This window comes from Saccopteryx leptura, chromosome 4 (assembly GCF_036850995.1).
Source record: "Saccopteryx leptura isolate mSacLep1 chromosome 4, mSacLep1_pri_phased_curated, whole genome shotgun sequence".
Classification (NCBI taxonomy): Eukaryota; Metazoa; Chordata; class Mammalia; order Chiroptera; family Emballonuridae; genus Saccopteryx; species Saccopteryx leptura.
In genome coordinates, this window is record NC_089506.1 from 221,417,317 (window position 1) to 221,435,525 (window position 18,209).

Genomic DNA, 18,209 nt, shown 5'->3' on the forward strand with positions numbered 1-18,209 from the left:
GTTCCAAAGGAGCCAGGATAAGGAAGAAAAGTCACTGACTGACAGGTAATTCTTGACAATGCTACTTTAGGGTCATGTTCAAACAGCAAAGGCCCTTGTGCTCTCAGAACATACTGGAATGTCCTTTGTGTGCCACTCTAGGGAGGCTGCTCACGGGCCACATGCAGCCTTCCAGTGTCCGAACGAGAGCGGGCAGGTGGGGTTCGAACGGCCCTCGGGCCCCTGTGTCCGTGGGAGGCAGTCCCCTCTGCAGGGCCTGTCAGCACCGTTTCTGGCCCGATCTCCGGTTCTGCCACACCGCCCTCCTCATGGTGCCCCCCAGGACAGCATGCGCTCAGAAGCGTGGAGAGCCCACCACGTGTGTCACACTGCCAGTGGGCGAGCTGCACACTGGTCCATGGTGTGGCCCCGCTCTGGGGAGCTCACACTCGGCGGGGGGACACTCCCTTCCACGGATGGTCACGTTCAGCACTGGGCTGCCCCATGTGAGGAGCAGAGAGCAGTGTTGCTACCGCTGTGGAACCTGGTCACAAGGAAACACCCGGAAGGTAGGGTTTCTATAAAATTGATGTCATAAGGAAGGAGAGATGACTATGAAAGACCAGGGACTTCAACTTCAGGGGAGTGTGGGGCTGGGTGAAGTCACACAAGGCAGCAGCCAGGAGCCTGAAGACAGGGAGGCCGACCCCTGGGGACCAGAGTGGGCAGAGGAGGGCTGTCCTGACAGGCGTGTGGCCTTGGCAGTGACTCCAGTAACAAGTGAACCAAACCAAAGCCCCCTCTCTCTCACCTGCTCTTTGTGGGTGGGATATAGTCAAAGCCACAGCAAGACGACAGGGTAACAGTTGACCACAGTGGCCCAGTTCCAAATACTGGTCCATCCCCAGTACAGGTCAGGCGCATGAAGAATTAGAAGAGAAAAGGAGACACAGTTAATTATCAAACTTTAATTGATAGGCTAATCTTACAGGATAAACAATAAGACAGCTAGTCAAGGTTACACTTTAAAGAAAAAAAAGAAAATTCCAGCAGCGCAAATCTAATAGACTAAACACGTTTGTCTCCTCCCAACAGCCGTTTGATTAGAACACAAAGCCAGACAGCGCACACAAGGAAACACGGTACTGGGTACAAGGTCGGTTCTTTCTGGAGAACTGAGAGGGAGAGGAGAGTGTTGGGACTGGGGACGCGGCAAACCACAGCCTGGCAGGCAGACGGCCCGGGTGCTCTGCGTTCCGGAGGGCTCCTGACCCCCCACAGCTTCAGGGGGCCCTAGTGAGAAGGAAACAGGCCAATCCTAACTAGGGATGACTTTTGTCACAAAGCCTCAAAACAAAGAGACCATCCTTTTCCAAGATGACAGGCATGACCAGAGGCAAGGAGCAAGGGAGAGGTCTCCCTAGAAGACGGGTGGAGGGAAAGCTGGCCCTCGCGTGGCCCGCGGCACAGGGCCCCCCTTCCCTTTCTGCCCCTGGCAGAGAGAGGGCGAGCCGAGAGCAAGAGGGCGGCTCTTCCAGGCACGTGGGTAAGTGAGAGGAGGGGGCACGCCCCTTCTGGCTGAGACGCCACAGGTGCTCAGAGCTGCGGCCACGGGGCAGGGATGCTCTCTGGCCCGTCCAGTGAAGCAGGAGCTGGGGGCCTCCCAAGGCCGCCCGTGTCCACAAGTCACAGAAGAGCACACCGGGCTCAGGGCAGCTGACGCTGGGTCCAGAGTCGACGCCGCACGCCTAGGGCCACGCATCAAGCCGAGTACCTAACACCAGTTGGCACCCCCCAAGCCCACGTCTCCTGACAGGACGGCAACACAGCCAACAGGCACTGGCCCCCGCAGGGACCACTCGGCCCTCCTCACCAGGGCGCCTTAAAAGGGAGAGAGGCATGGCGTCTGTGAGCAGAGGCCCGTAGGGGGACCAGCAGCACAGAGCCCAGGACGGGGGGCAGCCCCTCGGTGGCTCAGACAAGCGCCCATGGGGGCCAGGTGCCGGCCCGGCCCGCTCCCTGCAGGCGGGAGCCCCGCTCGGAACCAGCTCTCCCTGGTCCACCTGCATGCCCACAGAAAGAGCCGGTCCCCTCTGACCGGGAAGGAGCTGCCCAGTCATCCTGAGGACACAGCAACACTGTGATGGACCAAAGGGGAGAGGATTCCAGCTTGCTAACGTTACTCTCGGTCATTCTGGACTGCAAGGAGAAAGGGAGAGACTGGTCAGCCACGGGGCTGAGCGGCCGGAGAGCGAATACTGTTGGACCCACCCAGACTCGAACCAACCCTAACACCGCTTCCGGGGCTCCCGCAGACGAACTCAGGGGCCAGAGCTCGTGGTTGTTCCAGCACAGTCGTGAGCCCCACCCAACAGCTCCTCACGAAAGATGTCACTTACATTACTATTTACATAGAGTATCTCGAGTGAGGAAAAAAAGCACCATTTTACGTAAAATAAAAAGGCTCACACAGGTTTTGGTCCTGTCTGGAGACGACACCAGCCTGAGCGGAAAGGTGTGGCCCTCAGGGAGCAGGGAGACGACAGGTCACACGCGCTCACGGGAAGGAAGGGGTGTCAGGGCGTGGCGGCCACGCGGACAGGGCGAGTGCGGAACCAGGCAGGTCTGGGGACAGGGCGGAAGCGGGTGTGTGGCACCATCAGGGCGGGCTCAGCCAAGGGGGACAGGGACACCGGCCAGCAGGCTGAGCGTGCCCTCTGTGGACCCACCGGCTCAGAGGCCAGGATGGCAGCGGAGAAGCTGCCGTTCCTGCAGACACTGCCGGCCGACAGCACAGAGAGGCTGCGGTCAGCTCCGCCCCTGCAGGGGATGCGGACGGGCAGTTTCAAGGACGCTGCACGTCACAGATGTACTTGTGTCCCCAGAAGCAAGAGCAGCTCTTCCCGCCCAGACGCGTAACTCGGAACTGACTGCACGAGGAGCATGAGCCTGTCCACCCGGCGGGATCCCCGCACTCCCGTTTGGAGGGAAGGGTGCAGAATGTCGTTAACGGGCTCACATGCTAACAGATTTCACAGAGTCAGGGGGACAGGCTAACGACGAGAACGCCAGGTCTGGGGACTCCTGCCAAGCCGCCCTGAGAGCCCGCAGCTAGGGCAGGAGCACCGCAGACGGGCAGAGAACCAGCGGCCTGCACGAGGACGCCGCTCACCGAGGACTCCCATCTCAGAGTCACCAGGCTGCGAGGAGACAACACAGTTCACGCGCATACACCACGCAAGGGCTACTACCAGAGGACGAGCTTAGTCACAAAAGCAAGTTAACCCATTTCTGATGGAGCAATCGGCGACCCGCGAGGTCAGACATCTTACGAGAAAGGCAGCGTCTCTGAAGGACACTTCCCGATGAAGGACACTTGAACACAACCACGAGCAGAAGCAACGAGTGGAGAAGCGTCATGAAATGATCACTGCTTAAGAATGCCTGAAACTCCCAAAGTGGACCGGTGGATCTACGGCCCTGTCTGCTGCCCCCACGGGGCTCCCCCAGGGACAGCCACACCCAGGCCAGGCTGGGCGTCACCACCAAGGCGGGGAGGGCGGCAGACAACTGTCAGCGAGGCAGCGGGACCGCCCCAGAGACCGGTGCCCAGGAGGCAGGAGGACTAGAGCAGTCAGGCAGGGCCCTCGGCCGCAGCAGGAGCCCCCACGGGGAGCCCTGGCCGAGCCCCACGCGCTCCCACCCACTGCGCACGCGAGCAGCAGCGTGGCGGGAGGGGCCAGGAGAGGAAGCTGAGGGGGCAGCAGGGGGAACTGACATCTTTGGGTTTTGAGAACAAAAACTCAAATCTAGGAAGTGAGAAAACTAAACGGGAAAGAAAGAAGCCTGAATCTTAATGGACAGAAGACTATGGCTTTCCACCCTCCCACTGGCACACAGTTTTACGTGAAAAACACCCAGCGCATCACAACACAGTCCAAATGTTAGCAACCAAAGATTCACGAAAATATTTCAGTGGAAATTACAGAAAAAAGAGCAGAAAGCTTGTTGACCATTCCTCTCTGAACAGAACTTGGCAGACCTGCCCTCAAACACACGTCAGGATGCCACACGACAGGTCGGGATCAGGTTTATTGTTTCCACTGTACTGACTTTAAAAATGGTACGAAGCTGTGAGGAAGGGACCGGTGACCTTACGTTGGGATCGAGCTACGAGTGACAGAACGCCACCTCTGGCTTCGGGCGCCACACCACCTCAGATCGGAGAGAGATTGCTTTTGAACAAAGTTCCAGAACTCTGAAATCCGGGGTGCTGCAGCCTCTCCCAGCAATGTCCTTCACTGCGGTCAGTCTCCGGGGCCAGAGGTGAAAGTGCTTTCAAAAGTACTGCCACTTGCCCAGCACAGTGTCCTTGATGGCGTCCACATACTGGGTCGGGACCCAGTACACCCAGTAGTAAGAGGCTTCCGTGGGGCCCAGCTGGAACGCCTGGAGGGGAAGAGGAAGACCAGCGGCACTTCAGAGCCGGGAGCGAGTGGGCGGGAGGGGCAGTGGCCCAGTTAGACACAGTGGGACTACGGACGGACGGACGTGGGGCACGCTCCTGGCGGGGGGTGTGACTGGGGCACACACGGCATGGCCAGCCCGAGGGCGGTGATTCCCACACCTGCGCACCCTTCGGAACCCTCCGGAGGGCCTGTCACAGCGGACGGGGGCTCCGACTCTGCCTGGGGGGCTGGGAGGGGCTGACAAGCTGGTTCCCAGGTGCTGTGACACTGCCGACCCAGAGACCCGTCTGGGAACCACAACCCTAGAAATGCCGTCACACGTGCACAAGGAGACAGACAAGCGCTCAAAGCAGCACGATCAGAAATGGTGAAAACCTGGACACACCTGCATATCCATCCCTGGGGCGTGCAAACTAGAAGTGGTGCGGCCTGGACATACGAATGTCGCCTTGCCTTTAAAAGGTCTGGACTGGACCTGTGGTAAGCAGACATACGCCGGCAGGCCAGAACAAAGCAAGCTGCAGAACGGTCCATACCACGATGCCACTCAGGAAAACTGCACACACACAAAGCAGCCCTGAGGCCTGTCCTGAACACACTCGACATGGAAGCAGACAGGGAGGAGCCACGATGGGTCGTGATGTGGTCGTGTGAGGGGGACAGATTCGCTGCTGGTCAACTTTCTTTGATTAAAACAGAATACAAAGCCAGTTACAAAATATTGGCAACTGTTACATCCTGCTGATGGATATATGGGCTTTAGGACTGTTCTTTCCTGTTTTCTAGGATGCCTCATAAAAATAAAGCACCCCTTCTGATGTGAACTCTGACAGGTGAACATCGAGCGACACGGCAGGTCCGCAAGCCAGCGGCCAGAAGCCCCCGACCAGGACCCAGGCAGCAGCGCGGAGTAACGGGGTTCAGAGGGGAGGAGGGCAGTAGGAGCCCCTCCCTTCCAGAAATGACTGCAGAAAACAGTGACCACTTACACTCAGTCCACAGCACTGCCCAGCCTCACCAGTCCCACAGGAGGTCACAGTGCCCACGCAGCTGTGCACGCCCCCCTCGGGCTGCCGGCCCCACTCGGCCAGACGGGAAGACAGCGCTTCCAAAGACAGTGCAGGGGCCGCGAATACATCAAAACTCAACTTCTAGGCCCTGGCCGGTTGGCTCAGCGGTAGAGCGTCGGCCTAGCGTGCGGAGGACCCGGGTTCGATTCCCGGCCAGGGCACACAGAAGCGCCCATTTGCTTCTCCACCCCTCCGCCGCACTTTCCTCTCTGTCTCTCTCTTCCCCTCCCGCAGCCAAGGCTCCATTGGAGCAAAGATGGCCCGGGCGCTGGGGATGGCTCTGTGGCCTCTACCCCAGGCGCTAGAGTGGCTCTGGTCGCAATATGGCGACGCCCAGGATGGGCAGAGCATCGCCCCCTGGTGGGCAGAGCGTCGCCCCTGGTGGGCGTGCCGGGTGGATCCTGGTCGGGCGCATGCAGGAGTCTGTCTGACTGTCTCTCCCCGTTTCCAGCTTCAGAAAAAACAAAACAAAACAAAACAAAACAAAAACAAACTCAACTTCTAAAACAGAAGCAACTGAGCAGGTAAAACAACCTATCAGCAGTTCTTTAAAGACTACAGACTAGGGCTAGTGGGGGCTGCCAGCAGGCCTGGAAGGAGCCTGGGGGGCCCTGGCCAGTTGGCTCAGCAGTAGAGAATCAGCCCGGCCTGTGGATGTCCTGGGTTCGATTCCCAGCCAGGGCACACAGGAGAAGCGCCCATCTGCTTCTCCACCCCTCCCCCTCTCCTTCCTCTCTGTCTCTCTCTTCCCCTCCCGCAGCCAAGGCTCCATTGGAGCAAAGTTGGCCCAGGCGCTGAGGATGGCTCCTTGGCCTCTGCCCCAGGCGCTAGAGTGGCTCTGGTCGCAGCAGAGCGATGCCCCTGGTGGGCATGCCGGGTGGATCCCGGTCAGGCACATGCGGGAGTCTGTCTGACTGCCTCCCTGCTTCTCACTTCAGAAAATTTTTTTTTTCCTTTTTTTTTTTAATTTTTATTTTATTTATTCATTTTAGAGAGGAGAGAGACAGAGAGAAAGAGAGAGGAGAGAGAGACAGGGGGGAGGAGCTGGAAGCATCAACTCCCATATGTGCCTTGACCAGGCAAGCCCAGGGTTTCAAACCGGCGACTTCAGCATTTCCAGGTCGACGAAGAAAATTTTTAAAGAGAAGAAAAGGAGCTGAAGGGTGGACAGTGAGCAGTAAGACAGGAGCAGACACAGGACTGACAGACCTTTGACAGCGGGGTCCGCAGGGTCTAGAGGCTGCCATGAAGCTAGAGCCCCGTCCTGGGGCCTTTCGACCCCTCCCTCTTCTGCAGACCCCGCGGCCCCGCCTACAGGCAGACCTCTCCTCTTCCTCCTCCCTGGGATGGGCCAACGTGGCCACATCCCTGCTGGCTGGATGTTGAAAACCCTGCCTCTTCCGACAGAGAAGGGCAGGTAGCCCCCTGACCACGTCACTGCTCGGGTCAGGTCCCGGCGCAGCCACTCCGGAGTCTGGGTAGCTGACCTCGCCCCTGCAGTGGTCCCTTCACACTGGGGAAGCAGGAGGGCGTGCCCTGTGGCCCGGCTCCTCACTGCAGCCCGCTCTGCACAGAGCCAGCAGTGCCCGCAGCGTCCTGCCTCGGGGGAGTGCCCACACCGTCCTGCCTCAGGGCCGCAGCGCCGGCCAGAGCGCCCTCCACGGGAACGGGTCTGCAGGTCCGTCCTCCTCAGGGCGCCCGGCCGCCTGACGTCCACAGCCCAGGAACGGCAGCGCCACCCCAGAGGGGAAGGCCTGGTGGCCAAACACCAAGACTAGTGAGAAGTTTTATTCTCTATGCAAGACAGAAGTTAAATAAAACCCACAAGCCACTCCTCCTCGTTATATATATTTTTCTGGTCTAAAAACAAAATGTTACAGAGACAAGGGAGGCTTCAGAGAGCCACCGTTTCCCCTTTAGACTGCTGAGAGAGGGTCAGAGAGAACCAGGAGTGGGTCAGGACGGAGCTGAGCAGTGGGGACAGCACGAGGGTGTGGGAGTGCGCGTCTCCTGACCCGCCCCCTCCTCGGTTCCCACGGGTCCCCGCGGGAGGGGCAGAGTGGCAGCCCAGACAGGCCAGAGCTCCCAGCTACTCACCATCATGTGGTAGTCTTCGTGTCCTTCGATGGGTTCGCTGACCACATTCTTAATGGAGCCCATGGGTAGTTTCTCAGTCCGCTCTAGGTTGAGAGGAAGGACAGTCATTATTCAAAGCCCTTCTGTTCCACTCATGTCTCAGTAGTCCTTCATCAGGGCTAGTGGCTTTGGAATCTACTGTAAGCTCAAGTCACCCGTGTCCTCAAAGGATGATGGGTCAGGACCCTGACAATGACTCTAGAACCCTGTGTGGGAGCCGGGAACTTCTTAGGAGCATATGGGACCAGGATGTGGCAACAGTATAGTTAAGGTCTCTGAGAACAGAGAATTTCTTTCTTGGTGTTTTTTTTAGAAGTCTAACAATAAATACCCAAGAATTTCCACTGCACCCTTCCTGCCCAAGCCCAGCACTGGCAAAGGTCTTTGGCACTGGGACAGTCCAGAGGACCAAGAACGATGTTAACCAGCACCACCCAGTAAACTCAATTAGAAACAGAGAGGCTTTGGCTGGTTAGCTCAGTGGTAGAGTGTCAGCCCGGCATGTGAAGTCCCAGGTTCGATTCCCGGCCAGGACACACAGGAGAGGCGCCCATCTGCTTCTCCACCCCTCCCCCTCTCCTTCCTCTCTGTCTCTCTCTTCCCCTCCCCCAGCCAAAGCTCCATTGGAGCAAAATATGGCCCAGGCGCTGGGGATGGCTCCTTGGCCTCTGCCCCAGGTGCTAGAATGGCTCTGGTTGCAACAGAGCAACGCCCCGAGGGGCAGAGCATCACCCCCTGGTGGGCATGCCGGGTGGATCCCGGTCGGGCGCATGTGGGAGTCTGTCTGACTGCCTCCCTGTTTCCAACTTCAGAAAAATACACACACACACACAAAAAAAAAGAAAAAGAAAAAGAGAGGACCAAAAACAAGGGCAGCAGCGTGCCCCTGGGATGCCCACAGACAGGACTGCTGGGGCCGAGGGACCCGTCTCTGCCGCGAGCTCCTGCTCACCTGCCCCCCCATGCCTCCACGTGCACACGCCAACAGTTCTCCTAACACAGGTGCGACCTCTTATGCTTAATGTTCAAAGTGCCACTTAGTGCATAGTCAGAAGACACTTGGTAGCGAGTTTAAGGCGGCAAGCGTGGAGGCGGCGGCAGGCGTGGACGCGGCAGCAGCACGGGGCGCCTGCTGGGAGTGAGCGAGTGCAGCGGGCTGGGGGTGACCACAGGACAGTGGGCAGAGCCCCCGCGGAAACCGCTGCTCACAAGCAGGGGACGGAAGCCTTCAGCAACAGTCAAACCCACTTTGGTAAAAACACTACCGAGTTTGCAGAAAAAAGCCTGGAGAAGGCAGAATCTGAAAACAGACCACTTGACCAAACACACCAGGAATGCAGAGCTCGGGGTGCCTGCCTCACTAAAGGGCAGAGACGTCCCATTCCTGTCCCGGGGCCTCTGTTCCTGAGGAACGGTGGCAGGGAGGGTGGACCCGAGGACCGTCACTCGGGCCTTGACTTCAGTGGCGCCACGGCAGCGAGCAGGGGCAGGACCTGACCAGGGGACACCTCCCAGCACTCCCACCCCTCCAAGTGTTCACACATGTCCACGTGAAAGTGAGTTCTGGTTTCTCCTGAAAATGGAGAAGACCTAACGATGCTGAGCCACACTGAGTGACAATCGGCTCGATGAGACGCGACTGCCCTCGCACAGGGCACAGGGCACAGGGCACGGGGCACAGGGCACAGGCTCCCCACCCGCCTCCTGCCCAGAGCCTGGTCTCGCTGCAGACCTGCGGCCGGGTCCTGCTCCCCACGGCCACCGAGGTCACCCGCCAGGAAGAGCCCATCAGCCACCAGTCGGGTGCCCCTCGGAGACAGGCCACCTCCCTGCTGGAGCGGCATCCCACTGCGTCATCTTTGCCAGCAGAAAGGGAAGCCAGTGCCTGGTGTCCTCTGAGGGAGCTTATGGCACTCGGGTGACAGACCCCACGGGCAGGTGAGACGGAGGCTGGCGTGCAGGGACCGAGCCCACGGAGGCTGGGCGCCCCGAGGCCAGGCACACGGCGGGACTGAGAGCCTCAGCTGTGGTCAGCCCTTGGGGTCCGAGTCCAGGCCACACACTCTAGTGCCCAGCACAGTGCGGGCCCTGCAGCTTCTCCCGCACGTACAGCAGGAAGGGCTGCTCCCACACCACACAGCACATGCGCCACGGCACAGCAGGTCCTGACAGGTCCCTGCCCTCCTGACGTGCTCAAAGTGCCACCCCCAACACGGAAGCACTGCCCGAGAAGCCGGCGAGCCCCAGGAGACCTGATCCTCGCCCAGCCTGCCTGGGTGCCCCTGCCCGCGGGCATTGCTGTCCCACCAGGCTGCTGAAGTGAGTCAGCGCAGTGACAGAGGACCACCTCAACCGCCTGCCGCGTCACGGAGAGCAGGGGCTGGCGGGACGGCGGCTCACGACTAAACAAGCAACAGGCGACAAGGGCGAGCTCAGCAGAAGACAGTGACCTCTCACAGGGTCAAAGGCCCGTGGAGGGATGGGGGAGCCCCGAACTAGTTTGCAAAACTTGCTCTGATCATGCAGTTAGGACCAAATGTGAGAGAGAGAAAACAGCAGGTTGTCAAGCGAATGTTAGAAAGCTCACACACTTTTAGGTCGGTCTTGGCTCACTTTAAGAACCAGGAGAGGAGTGAAAAGGAGGCTGGCTTCCGTATTTTAGATGATTAAAAACCTCACTCCCCACCACCCGGCCCTGATCATTGTCCCTGAGACGTGGATCCCATTTGAAGCAGAATCACACTAATGCCTGTCCCTGAAACCAACCAGCCTCAGAGGACGGGAGCCCCGGGCTTCTCGTTAGCGTTTACCTCGAACACTGAGCACCTACAGTGCTGGCAGAGACAGGCGAGTGAGCACGTTCGTCCCCTCCGGAATCTAACGGGGACAGACAAGTCAGAGTCATGAGTGCTCTGGGGACACAGAGGACGTGCTCTAGGAACAGAAGCGGGGGAGGGGGCTATCGGGAAGGGTCCGTTAGCAGACGTTTCAGTAGAGCCCTGGAAAGATGGTATTAGTGCCCGGGAATGGAGTGGCCCACAGGGAAGGGCCCGGCACGAGCAGACGGCGCTGCAGTGCACACGGGAAGGCAGTGAGGGCTGCAGCCGACACAGGAGGCAAGCGGGGCCGGGAGCAGGGTCAGAGACGTCAACTGGCGTCCCACCACTGAGGACACTGGACACTACGGTCAGGCATCTGCGGTGGGCCTTAAAGAGCCAAAGGGTTTCCTTATCTTATTTAGGAAATTAAAGGGGGTAACACTGACCAGTAAGAGTACACAGGGTTCAGGTGAGCCCAAGGTGTTTGAACACAGAAACCAGGGAGAGGAAGACAGGAGGGAAGACGGGCGGGACAGAGAGCAAAGAGGAAGACAGAGAAACAGGGGACTTCTTTCCCGGACCAGTTCAGAGACGCTCGGAGCCTAACCCGCAGAATGGAGTGGCAGAGAGAGAGAGACAGAACTCCGGAGTGTGACCAACAAGGCTTTGATCCATTTGGACAAAAAACCAGGGAGGATAATGAGAGACAGTTCCTAGCAAACAGCAGCCTGACCCACTGCGCCCGGGGGGGGGGGGTGTCTATGGGGGCAGGCAGAGGGCACCAGGCAGGGGGTGGCGGGGCCCAGTGTCAGGAAAAGTGTCCTCAGTAACGGGGCCATCTCGGATCTCACAGGGCCCGGCGGGGGACAGAAAGGAAGGGCACTGGGTGCACACAGGTGGACGGGACACTGGGAGCTGCAGCCCGCCCCACGTCAAACCACACTCAGCTCCAGCTGCTCGTGACGGGAGAATGCAGGTCCAGACGGCTAGACCTTCTGACGTTTACTGAGAAGTCAAAAATCAGATCAAGTGAAACCTCCAGTTTTTACAGACAGTGTGTAAACAGGTAAAACCCTTGTCTACGGACCAGCCTGGCCCACACAGCTGGAACCTCTGGTTTTGGGTGCAGCTGGACAGCCTGGGTTTGAAGGACTGGCCCTAAGACGGGACTGAGGAGACCGAGGGGAAAACTCCACCCAGGGGAGGAGCACCTGAAAGCAGACTCGGGAGCCAGGGCCCGCGGAGCAGAGCGGAGGGTTCCGAGTGCGGAGCTGCAGGGGGCTGCAGGGGGCTGCAGGGGAGCCGGAGGCGGCCAGCGCCAGCATGCGGGGGGGGGCGCACGCACCTTTAGTGCCGATCCACAGCTGGTCCTGCTCCAGCTTGAAGGTGAGCCTCACTTTTCCTCCAGATTTGTTGTACATGCCGGACAAGGGGACCGTGGGCAGGCGCTCCTGGGGGCACAAGAGCACGGTAACAGGGAGGAACCGGCGACAAAAAAGGACAAAACCAGGAGAAGGGACAGGATGCAAGGACGGGGGCGCAGGAGCCCCGGGAGGAGAGGTGGGCCTGGCTTTCGGAATGCCCACGAAGGCGACCGGCTTACCTGGGCCCCCTTAACGGACGGCATCACGTCTTCAGGCTTCCCTTTATCCAGCACTTTCCTGTGTTGCTATAAGATAAGGCAGAAGAGATTATTAAATGGAAGTTGACTGCGTCTTGGTCACATGACTACCTCCGAAAAAACAGGATGAAGAAACACAGTGTTGACGTCTGGTCCGAAGGCCTGTTCTGTCCAGAGATGGGCCCTCTGACCGGCAGCCGTGCTGTCCAGCAGAGGCTGACGGGGACGGAAACCCATGGCCAGCGGAGGCTGACGGGGACGGAAAGCCGTGCTGTCCAGCAGAGGCTGATGGGGACGGAAACCCATGGCCAGTGGAGGCTGACGGGGACGGAAAGCCGTGCTGTCCAGCAGAGGCTGACGGGGACGGAAACCCATGGCCAGCAGAGGCTGACGGGGACGGAAAGCCGTGCTGTCCAGCAGAGGCTGACGGGGACGGAAACCCATGGCCAGTGGAGGCTGACGGGGACGGAAACCCATGGCCAGTGGAGGCTGACGGGGACGGAAACCCATGGCCAGTGGAGCGGAGACGGGGACAGAAACCCATGGCCAGTGGAGGCTGACGGGGACGGAAAGCCGTGCTGTCCAGCAGAGGCTGACGGGGACGGAAACCCATGGCCAGTGGAGGCTGATGGGGACGGAAACCCATGGCCAGTGGAGGCTGACGGGGACGGAAACCCATGGCCAGTGGAGGCTGACGGGGACGGAAACCCATGGCCAGCAGAGGCTGACGGGGACGGAAAGCCGTGCTGTCCAGCAGAGGCTGACGGGGACGGAAAGCCGTGCTGTCCAGCAGAGGCTGACGGGGACGGAAACCCATGGCCAGTGGAGGCTGACGGGGACGGAAAGCCGTGCTGTCCAGCAGAGGCTGACGGGGACGGAAAGCCGTGCTGTCCAGCAGAGGCTGACGGGGACGGAAACCCATGGCCAGTGGAGCGGAGACGGGGCCAGCAGGGCACGAAAATAAATCCTTGCTTCTACTGAATTTCATCAGCCACGCGTGGCTACCATACTAAACATCAAAGTTCTAGAGAAAACAGGATTTCCAGACTGCTAATTCTAAAAAACACGACCCCCCCACCCTCCCAAGTGACCGCTGAAAGGACCCAGCACCCAGCTGGGAGCCACAAAGGTGTCGCTCTCCCAGCAAGTACAAAACGACAGCACCTCTATCCACTTAACCTCCCAAAGACATCTCTACTGATGCTGGCCGTCGGCCCAGCCGTCGAAAGGGGCATTTCCACCACAAATGGAGCCTCACCCACCACAGAAGTCTTTCCTGCTGCCCCACCGGGAACCCCAGCGAGACTGCGCCCGGAGGACCGCACTTGCAGAGAGAAATGCTGACTGTTCTCCAGCAGCCCGACAGGAAAAGGTCCCTCACTCAGACCACCCCAGGAATCTGAGGCAGCAACCTCGGGCTCCTGAGAAGGCTCCGGCCCCTGCAACCGCTCCTGGCTGGCCCACGGGCCTGAGTCTTACTTCCACCCCATCTATGGGCAACGGCTGGACAGTTACAGACACTGTTAGGGACAGTAAGTGGGCAGAGGGTAAAAATTAACCAAACTGAAGCACCAGGTGGCCATGAGCCAACTCAAACCCTCCCTGGCATGGCAGAAGCCCTCCACCAGGAATAAACTCAACACTGCCCGACTGCCAGCAAAGGGTCGCCCTGTCCCTCAGCCCGACTCCTGAGCAGCCGGTAAGAGTCACAAGGATGGACCCCTCTCATTAGGGCGTGTTACGCTTTATCACTGGCATGAACAAAACGTAGCAAAAGGGATTACGAGCTAGATCTGACTCAGACCTCACGAGGACCTTTTGAAGAATTGCCCCTGCACTGTGGAAACAGTCCCGAGCCTGCTAAGTTAGCATTACTAACTCAGAGCCTGTATTTAAGAGCTACGCATGCTCCCAGGGTGTGGCCCGTGGATGCTCGCTCACGTTTGCATTATCGAATCTGACGTTTCACACGCATGACAAGAGGAACGCAGGAAAACAAACATGAACCAATCTGGTTACAAGACATTACGATGCCATATTTGGGAGTGAAAGTGTTCACATATACACCTTTAGATACTACCATAGGGTTATAACCCCTGACCTGAAACCTCAGACAGGTGTTTCATGTTTTTTTATTTTTGTTTACAGAGACAGAGAGAGAGCCAGAGAGGGATAGATAGGGACAGACAGGAACGGAGAGAGACAAAGAGCATCAATCATTAGTTTTGCGTTGTGACACCTTAAGTTGTTCATTGATTGCTTTCTTATATGTGCCTTGACCACGGGCCTTCAGCACACCGAGTGCCCCTTGCTGGAGCCAGCGACCTTAGGTCCAAGCTGGTGAGCTTTGCTCAAACCAGATGAGCCCATGCTCAAGCACCTAGACAGAGTTTTAAACTTTTAGAGAGCCCAAAAGTTTTAGGCGCTTTATAAGTAAATATAGCTTTTTTGTTTTTTGTGACAGAGAAAGAGAGAGACAGAGAGAGGGAGTAACGGACAGGGACAGACAGAAAGGAAGGGAGAGAGATGAGAAGCATCAATTCTTCATTGCGGCACCTTAGTTGTTCATTGATTGCTTTCTCGTATGTGCCTTGATGGGGGGGGGGGGGCTACAGCAGACCAAGTGACCCCTCGCTCAAGCCAGTGACCTTGGGATTCAAGCCAGCGACCCCATGCTCAAGCTGGCGACCTCAGGGTCTCGAACCTGGGTCTTCCGCATCCCAGTCCGACGCTCTATTCACCACGGCATCCCCTGCTCAGGCAAGTGTAATACAGCTATAAACTACACTATGCAATCTCCTCCACGGGGTCTGGAGCAGCACCTTGTCACACAGTAACATTTCTATGATAAAACAGGAACGTTCACAGAAATCCCGATAGGTTCTGCCGCCACATTTGCAAAAACGTGTTCTGGGAGGTTTGGAAGCACAAAGGGAGTAGGACTCTGTAACAGAAGGCTGCGTCCTTCTCACGCTGCTGGTCACATGTCTTGGTGCCTGTGGTGACTGGAACCAGTGGTGGTTCCACCTGGTCTCCTCAGGACACAGGTTACAGGAAGAACCCTTAGTTTTCCTGGAACAGTACTGAGGGGCCAGGAGGCTCCCACAACGCCTGGGGGCTGCTGCTGGGCGGTGAGATCACAGGGGACACTCGTCTCACCGCTCCTGCGACAATGAAACACCCGCACCTCCAAAAGGAGCCGCAGAGAATGTGAAAGAACCAGGCCCCCCTTCCTGGACCAGGAGAGGTGAAAAAATCAGCGTACTTATCATCCTGGTCAGCGTCATTGGCTTCTTGACATGGGTCACTTTTAGAGGAAACTCTGAAAGCTATTCATTTTTCACACTTTTCCAGACACGGGCTTGCTGACTTGGGGGAAGCCACACACGAGGGACAAATGTAATAAGCACTTGCACAAAATGGGGAGTTAGTTCTAGCGATAGCATAGCATTGTTCTCCTGCACTACCCAGGAGAGAAACCCACGTCCGGCTCTGAAGCCTCTGCCTTTACAAAGGCTTGATCCTAAAGGAGAGAGACTTGAGACACACTGACCCGCCAGATGAGACAAAGTTGCAAATCTCAGGTAGTTTGTCACCTCCACTCAACAGCCAGCCGCACCCAACCGCTGCCATAAATTTCCATCATGGACCCTGTCCAAAGAGGAGCTTATTCTAGGGAGAACGTAATCAACCACAGGCTCTGGAGAACAACGCCTCCAACTTCCCAGGACTCGCAACCACAGGACGGACGGACTCACTTTCTGCCTGCACAGCGGCTCCTTCTTGTTCTCCTCCGCCTTGGCGTCCTGTTGCGCAGAGTCTTTGGGTGTGTTTACCGCTAAAACGTCATTTATGGTGGAGCCGACCACCATGATCTTGGCTCCGCTGGTCACCTTCATTTCCCTCAACGTCTTATCCTCGGGGACGAGTCCCTTGTACATGACTTTCTGCATGGCCGGTGGGAGACCTTGGGAAAAGTAGCAGACGGTGAAAGGGAGAACTGGAAACACACTTGGCCGAGACAGCACTTGGGCAACAGACTCAACGTGCATCCTGCTCTCTTACGGGTTACTTTTGCACGCTCGGGCAACTCGCAACCTAGCTCAGCCTCAGTTTCCCAGAACTCTGTAAACAGTGACAACAATAAGCTCTTCTTACTGTATGGATTTAAGGATAGCGAGATAGAACCGACAGAATTTAGTACAGTGCCTGGTAGTCAGTAATTGTTTAATATTAGCTGTCACATGTCCCAAGCTGTTCCTCCATCTTCCAATCACTCAAACATTAAGTGGAAGAATCCACAGACCTCAAGAATACAAAACCCAATAGGGGCCAGGTTCTCGTCTCTATGGAGCTTACAGGCTACAAAGAAATCATTTCAGATGGCAGACAGCTGCAGACGGGAGGAAATTCGGTTAGTTCCAGGAGCACCTGGGAAGGGATCCGCAGGATGATGGTCCCCAGTGCTTCCTGCGTGAACTTCCCTTATGAGAAGGACCTGGTGCTTGCTCAGAATAGATCCCTGGCCACGTCCCAGACCCACTGAATCAAAACCGCCAGGGGGGTGGGGGGTGGGGGATGGGGTGAGGGTACAGCCTGGAAGCTGAAAATTGACCAAGTGCCTGAAATGACTTTTATTAAAGACGTTCGAGCAACACCAGGTAGAAGAAGCTTGGACCGTCGAGTCGGACCTGGGCCTCAATCCCAGCTTAGCCGGTTCTACTCAGCTCTACGATGTGGGGCACCAGATCTCATCATCCTGCCCATCCGAGTAATGGGGACACCCTAGCACCCCGCCGGGAGGGCTGCTGCGCGGAGAGCGGACCGAGCACGAGGAGGGGGCGGGCGGCGGCGGCCGTCGGGCCACGGGGTTTCCCCACCTGTGATCGAGTGGATCTTCTGTTTCAGCTCCGAGCCGGTGCTGTCCAGGGGGAACTTCACGTCGTGCTTCGTCTTGTTCCAGATGATCTTCAGATCCACCAGCTCCCGGGCCGCGCCGCCGCCGCCACCGCCGCCGCCCGCGTCCTCGCCATTGCTGACCGAGGCCTGGGCGCCGGGGTCCCCGGGGGGCTGGGCCGGGGCCGGCTGCAGGCTGCCCCGCGCCGCACAGGAGTCCTCGGCCGCCGCTCCCGCCGCCGCCGCCCCCGCGGCTTCGGCCTCCGCGCAGTGCAGCGCCCGCGCGGGCCCCTCGGCCGCCACGCCGTCGGCCTCCGCGTCCATGCCAGGCTCCTCCATGCCTGCAAGGGGGTCGGTCAGGGGGGTGGGGCCGGGCCTGCGGCCGGACGCCGCTCAGGCTCGTCCCCGGCCACCCCACCCCCGACCCCCAACCCCGAGCCAGGCCGCGGACGCGAGCCCGGACCGCTCCCTTCGGGGCCCGACCCGGGCGCCCGCCGCCCCGCCGCCCCGCCACACTCACCATCCGGGGCCCCGGCCGCCGCCATGATGATTGTGTACAACACCCACCGCGCCCGCAGGGGCCGCCGGGAAAAGGCGAGCTGCGGAGATTGGCCCCCGCAGCAGCCCCTAATCTCGCCCAGCCTGGCCGGAAACAGGTGGAGGTTTCTATGGAGACCCGCCTCCTCCGCTTCCCGGGCCCGGCCCCTGCCACGCTTTAGCTTTCGGCGGCCATGGGGGGAGGGCCCGCGCAATCGGCTGCTCGACCGGCTCTGCCCCCTCGAGGCCAAGAGGGGCTGCAGCCGTGCAGGGGAGGGGGGCGTGGCCTCGCAGGCTAAGCGGCCTGCGCCTTTAAGGGCCGGGGTGGGGGCGACGAGGCGGGGTTGGGCCGCCTGCGGCGGAAGCGGATTGGCTAGGCGGAGTCCCCGGAAGTGATTGGACGGAGACGCCCACGTGGACGAGTCCATCCCACATGGCGACGCTCTGGAGGAGGCTGCTGCAGCCCGGGAGGGTCCCCGGAGTCTGGGGGCGCCCTCTGGGACGGCGCCAGGCCAGTCTGGGTCCTGATTCCGGGGCTGCGGTGCGAGTGCGCTTCGCCCCGAGCCCCACAGGTAACCTTGGCGGACGTTGACAGGGCAGGCCGAGGCCCACCGTCCCGTGCCCGCCCCCCCGAAGGTTCCCGAACGAAGAACCCCTTCCGGTGGAGTCCGACTTGGGAGGG

At 58.9% G+C, this 18,209-nt stretch overlaps 2 protein-coding genes across 4 annotated transcripts in view; one reads left to right on the plus strand and one right to left on the minus strand.

Moving 5' to 3' along the window:
- Positions 1-927: 927 nt before the first annotated feature.
- Positions 928-17,776, minus strand: UBFD1 (ubiquitin family domain containing 1). The gene is made up of 7 exons (XM_066383424.1): positions 17,511-17,776; positions 16,975-17,331; positions 15,853-16,061; positions 12,077-12,142; positions 11,819-11,924; positions 7,616-7,698; positions 928-4,428 (listed from the first exon to the last, which is right to left on the minus strand). The coding sequence occupies exons 1-7, from the start codon at positions 17,533-17,535 to the stop codon at positions 4,318-4,320; spliced, it is 957 nt and encodes a 318-aa protein (XP_066239521.1). The 5' UTR covers positions 17,536-17,776; the 3' UTR covers positions 928-4,317.
- Positions 17,777-17,875: 99 nt separating this feature from the next.
- Positions 17,876-18,209, plus strand: part of EARS2 (glutamyl-tRNA synthetase 2, mitochondrial) — a 29,678-nt gene continuing 29,344 nt past the window's right edge. Inside the window, exon 1 of one of the 3 annotated variants that reach the window (XM_066383422.1) lies at positions 17,876-18,099. In XM_066383422.1, the coding sequence (XP_066239519.1) occupies positions 17,961-18,099 (139 nt within the window). In that variant the 5' untranslated portion in view covers positions 17,876-17,960. The remainder of the gene's footprint in view (positions 18,100-18,209) is intronic. The other 2 variants (XM_066383421.1, XM_066383420.1) reach the window with 2 other exon arrangements.

What these genes read in the sequence shown, in the direction of transcription:
- UBFD1 (XM_066383424.1), bottom strand. Translation starts at nt 17,535, where the DNA reads ATGGCGGCGGCCGGGGCCCCGGATG. An exon ending in GGCGGCCGGGGCCCCGGATG is followed by an intron (nt 17,332 to 17,510) that starts GTGAGTGTGGCG and finishes ACCCCCTTGCAG; the next exon opens with GCATGGAGGAGCCTGGCATG. An exon ending in GCTGTGGATCGGCACTAAAG is followed by an intron (nt 7,699 to 11,818) that starts GTGCGTGCGCCC and finishes CTCTCAACCTAG; the next exon opens with AGCGGACTGAGAAACTACCC.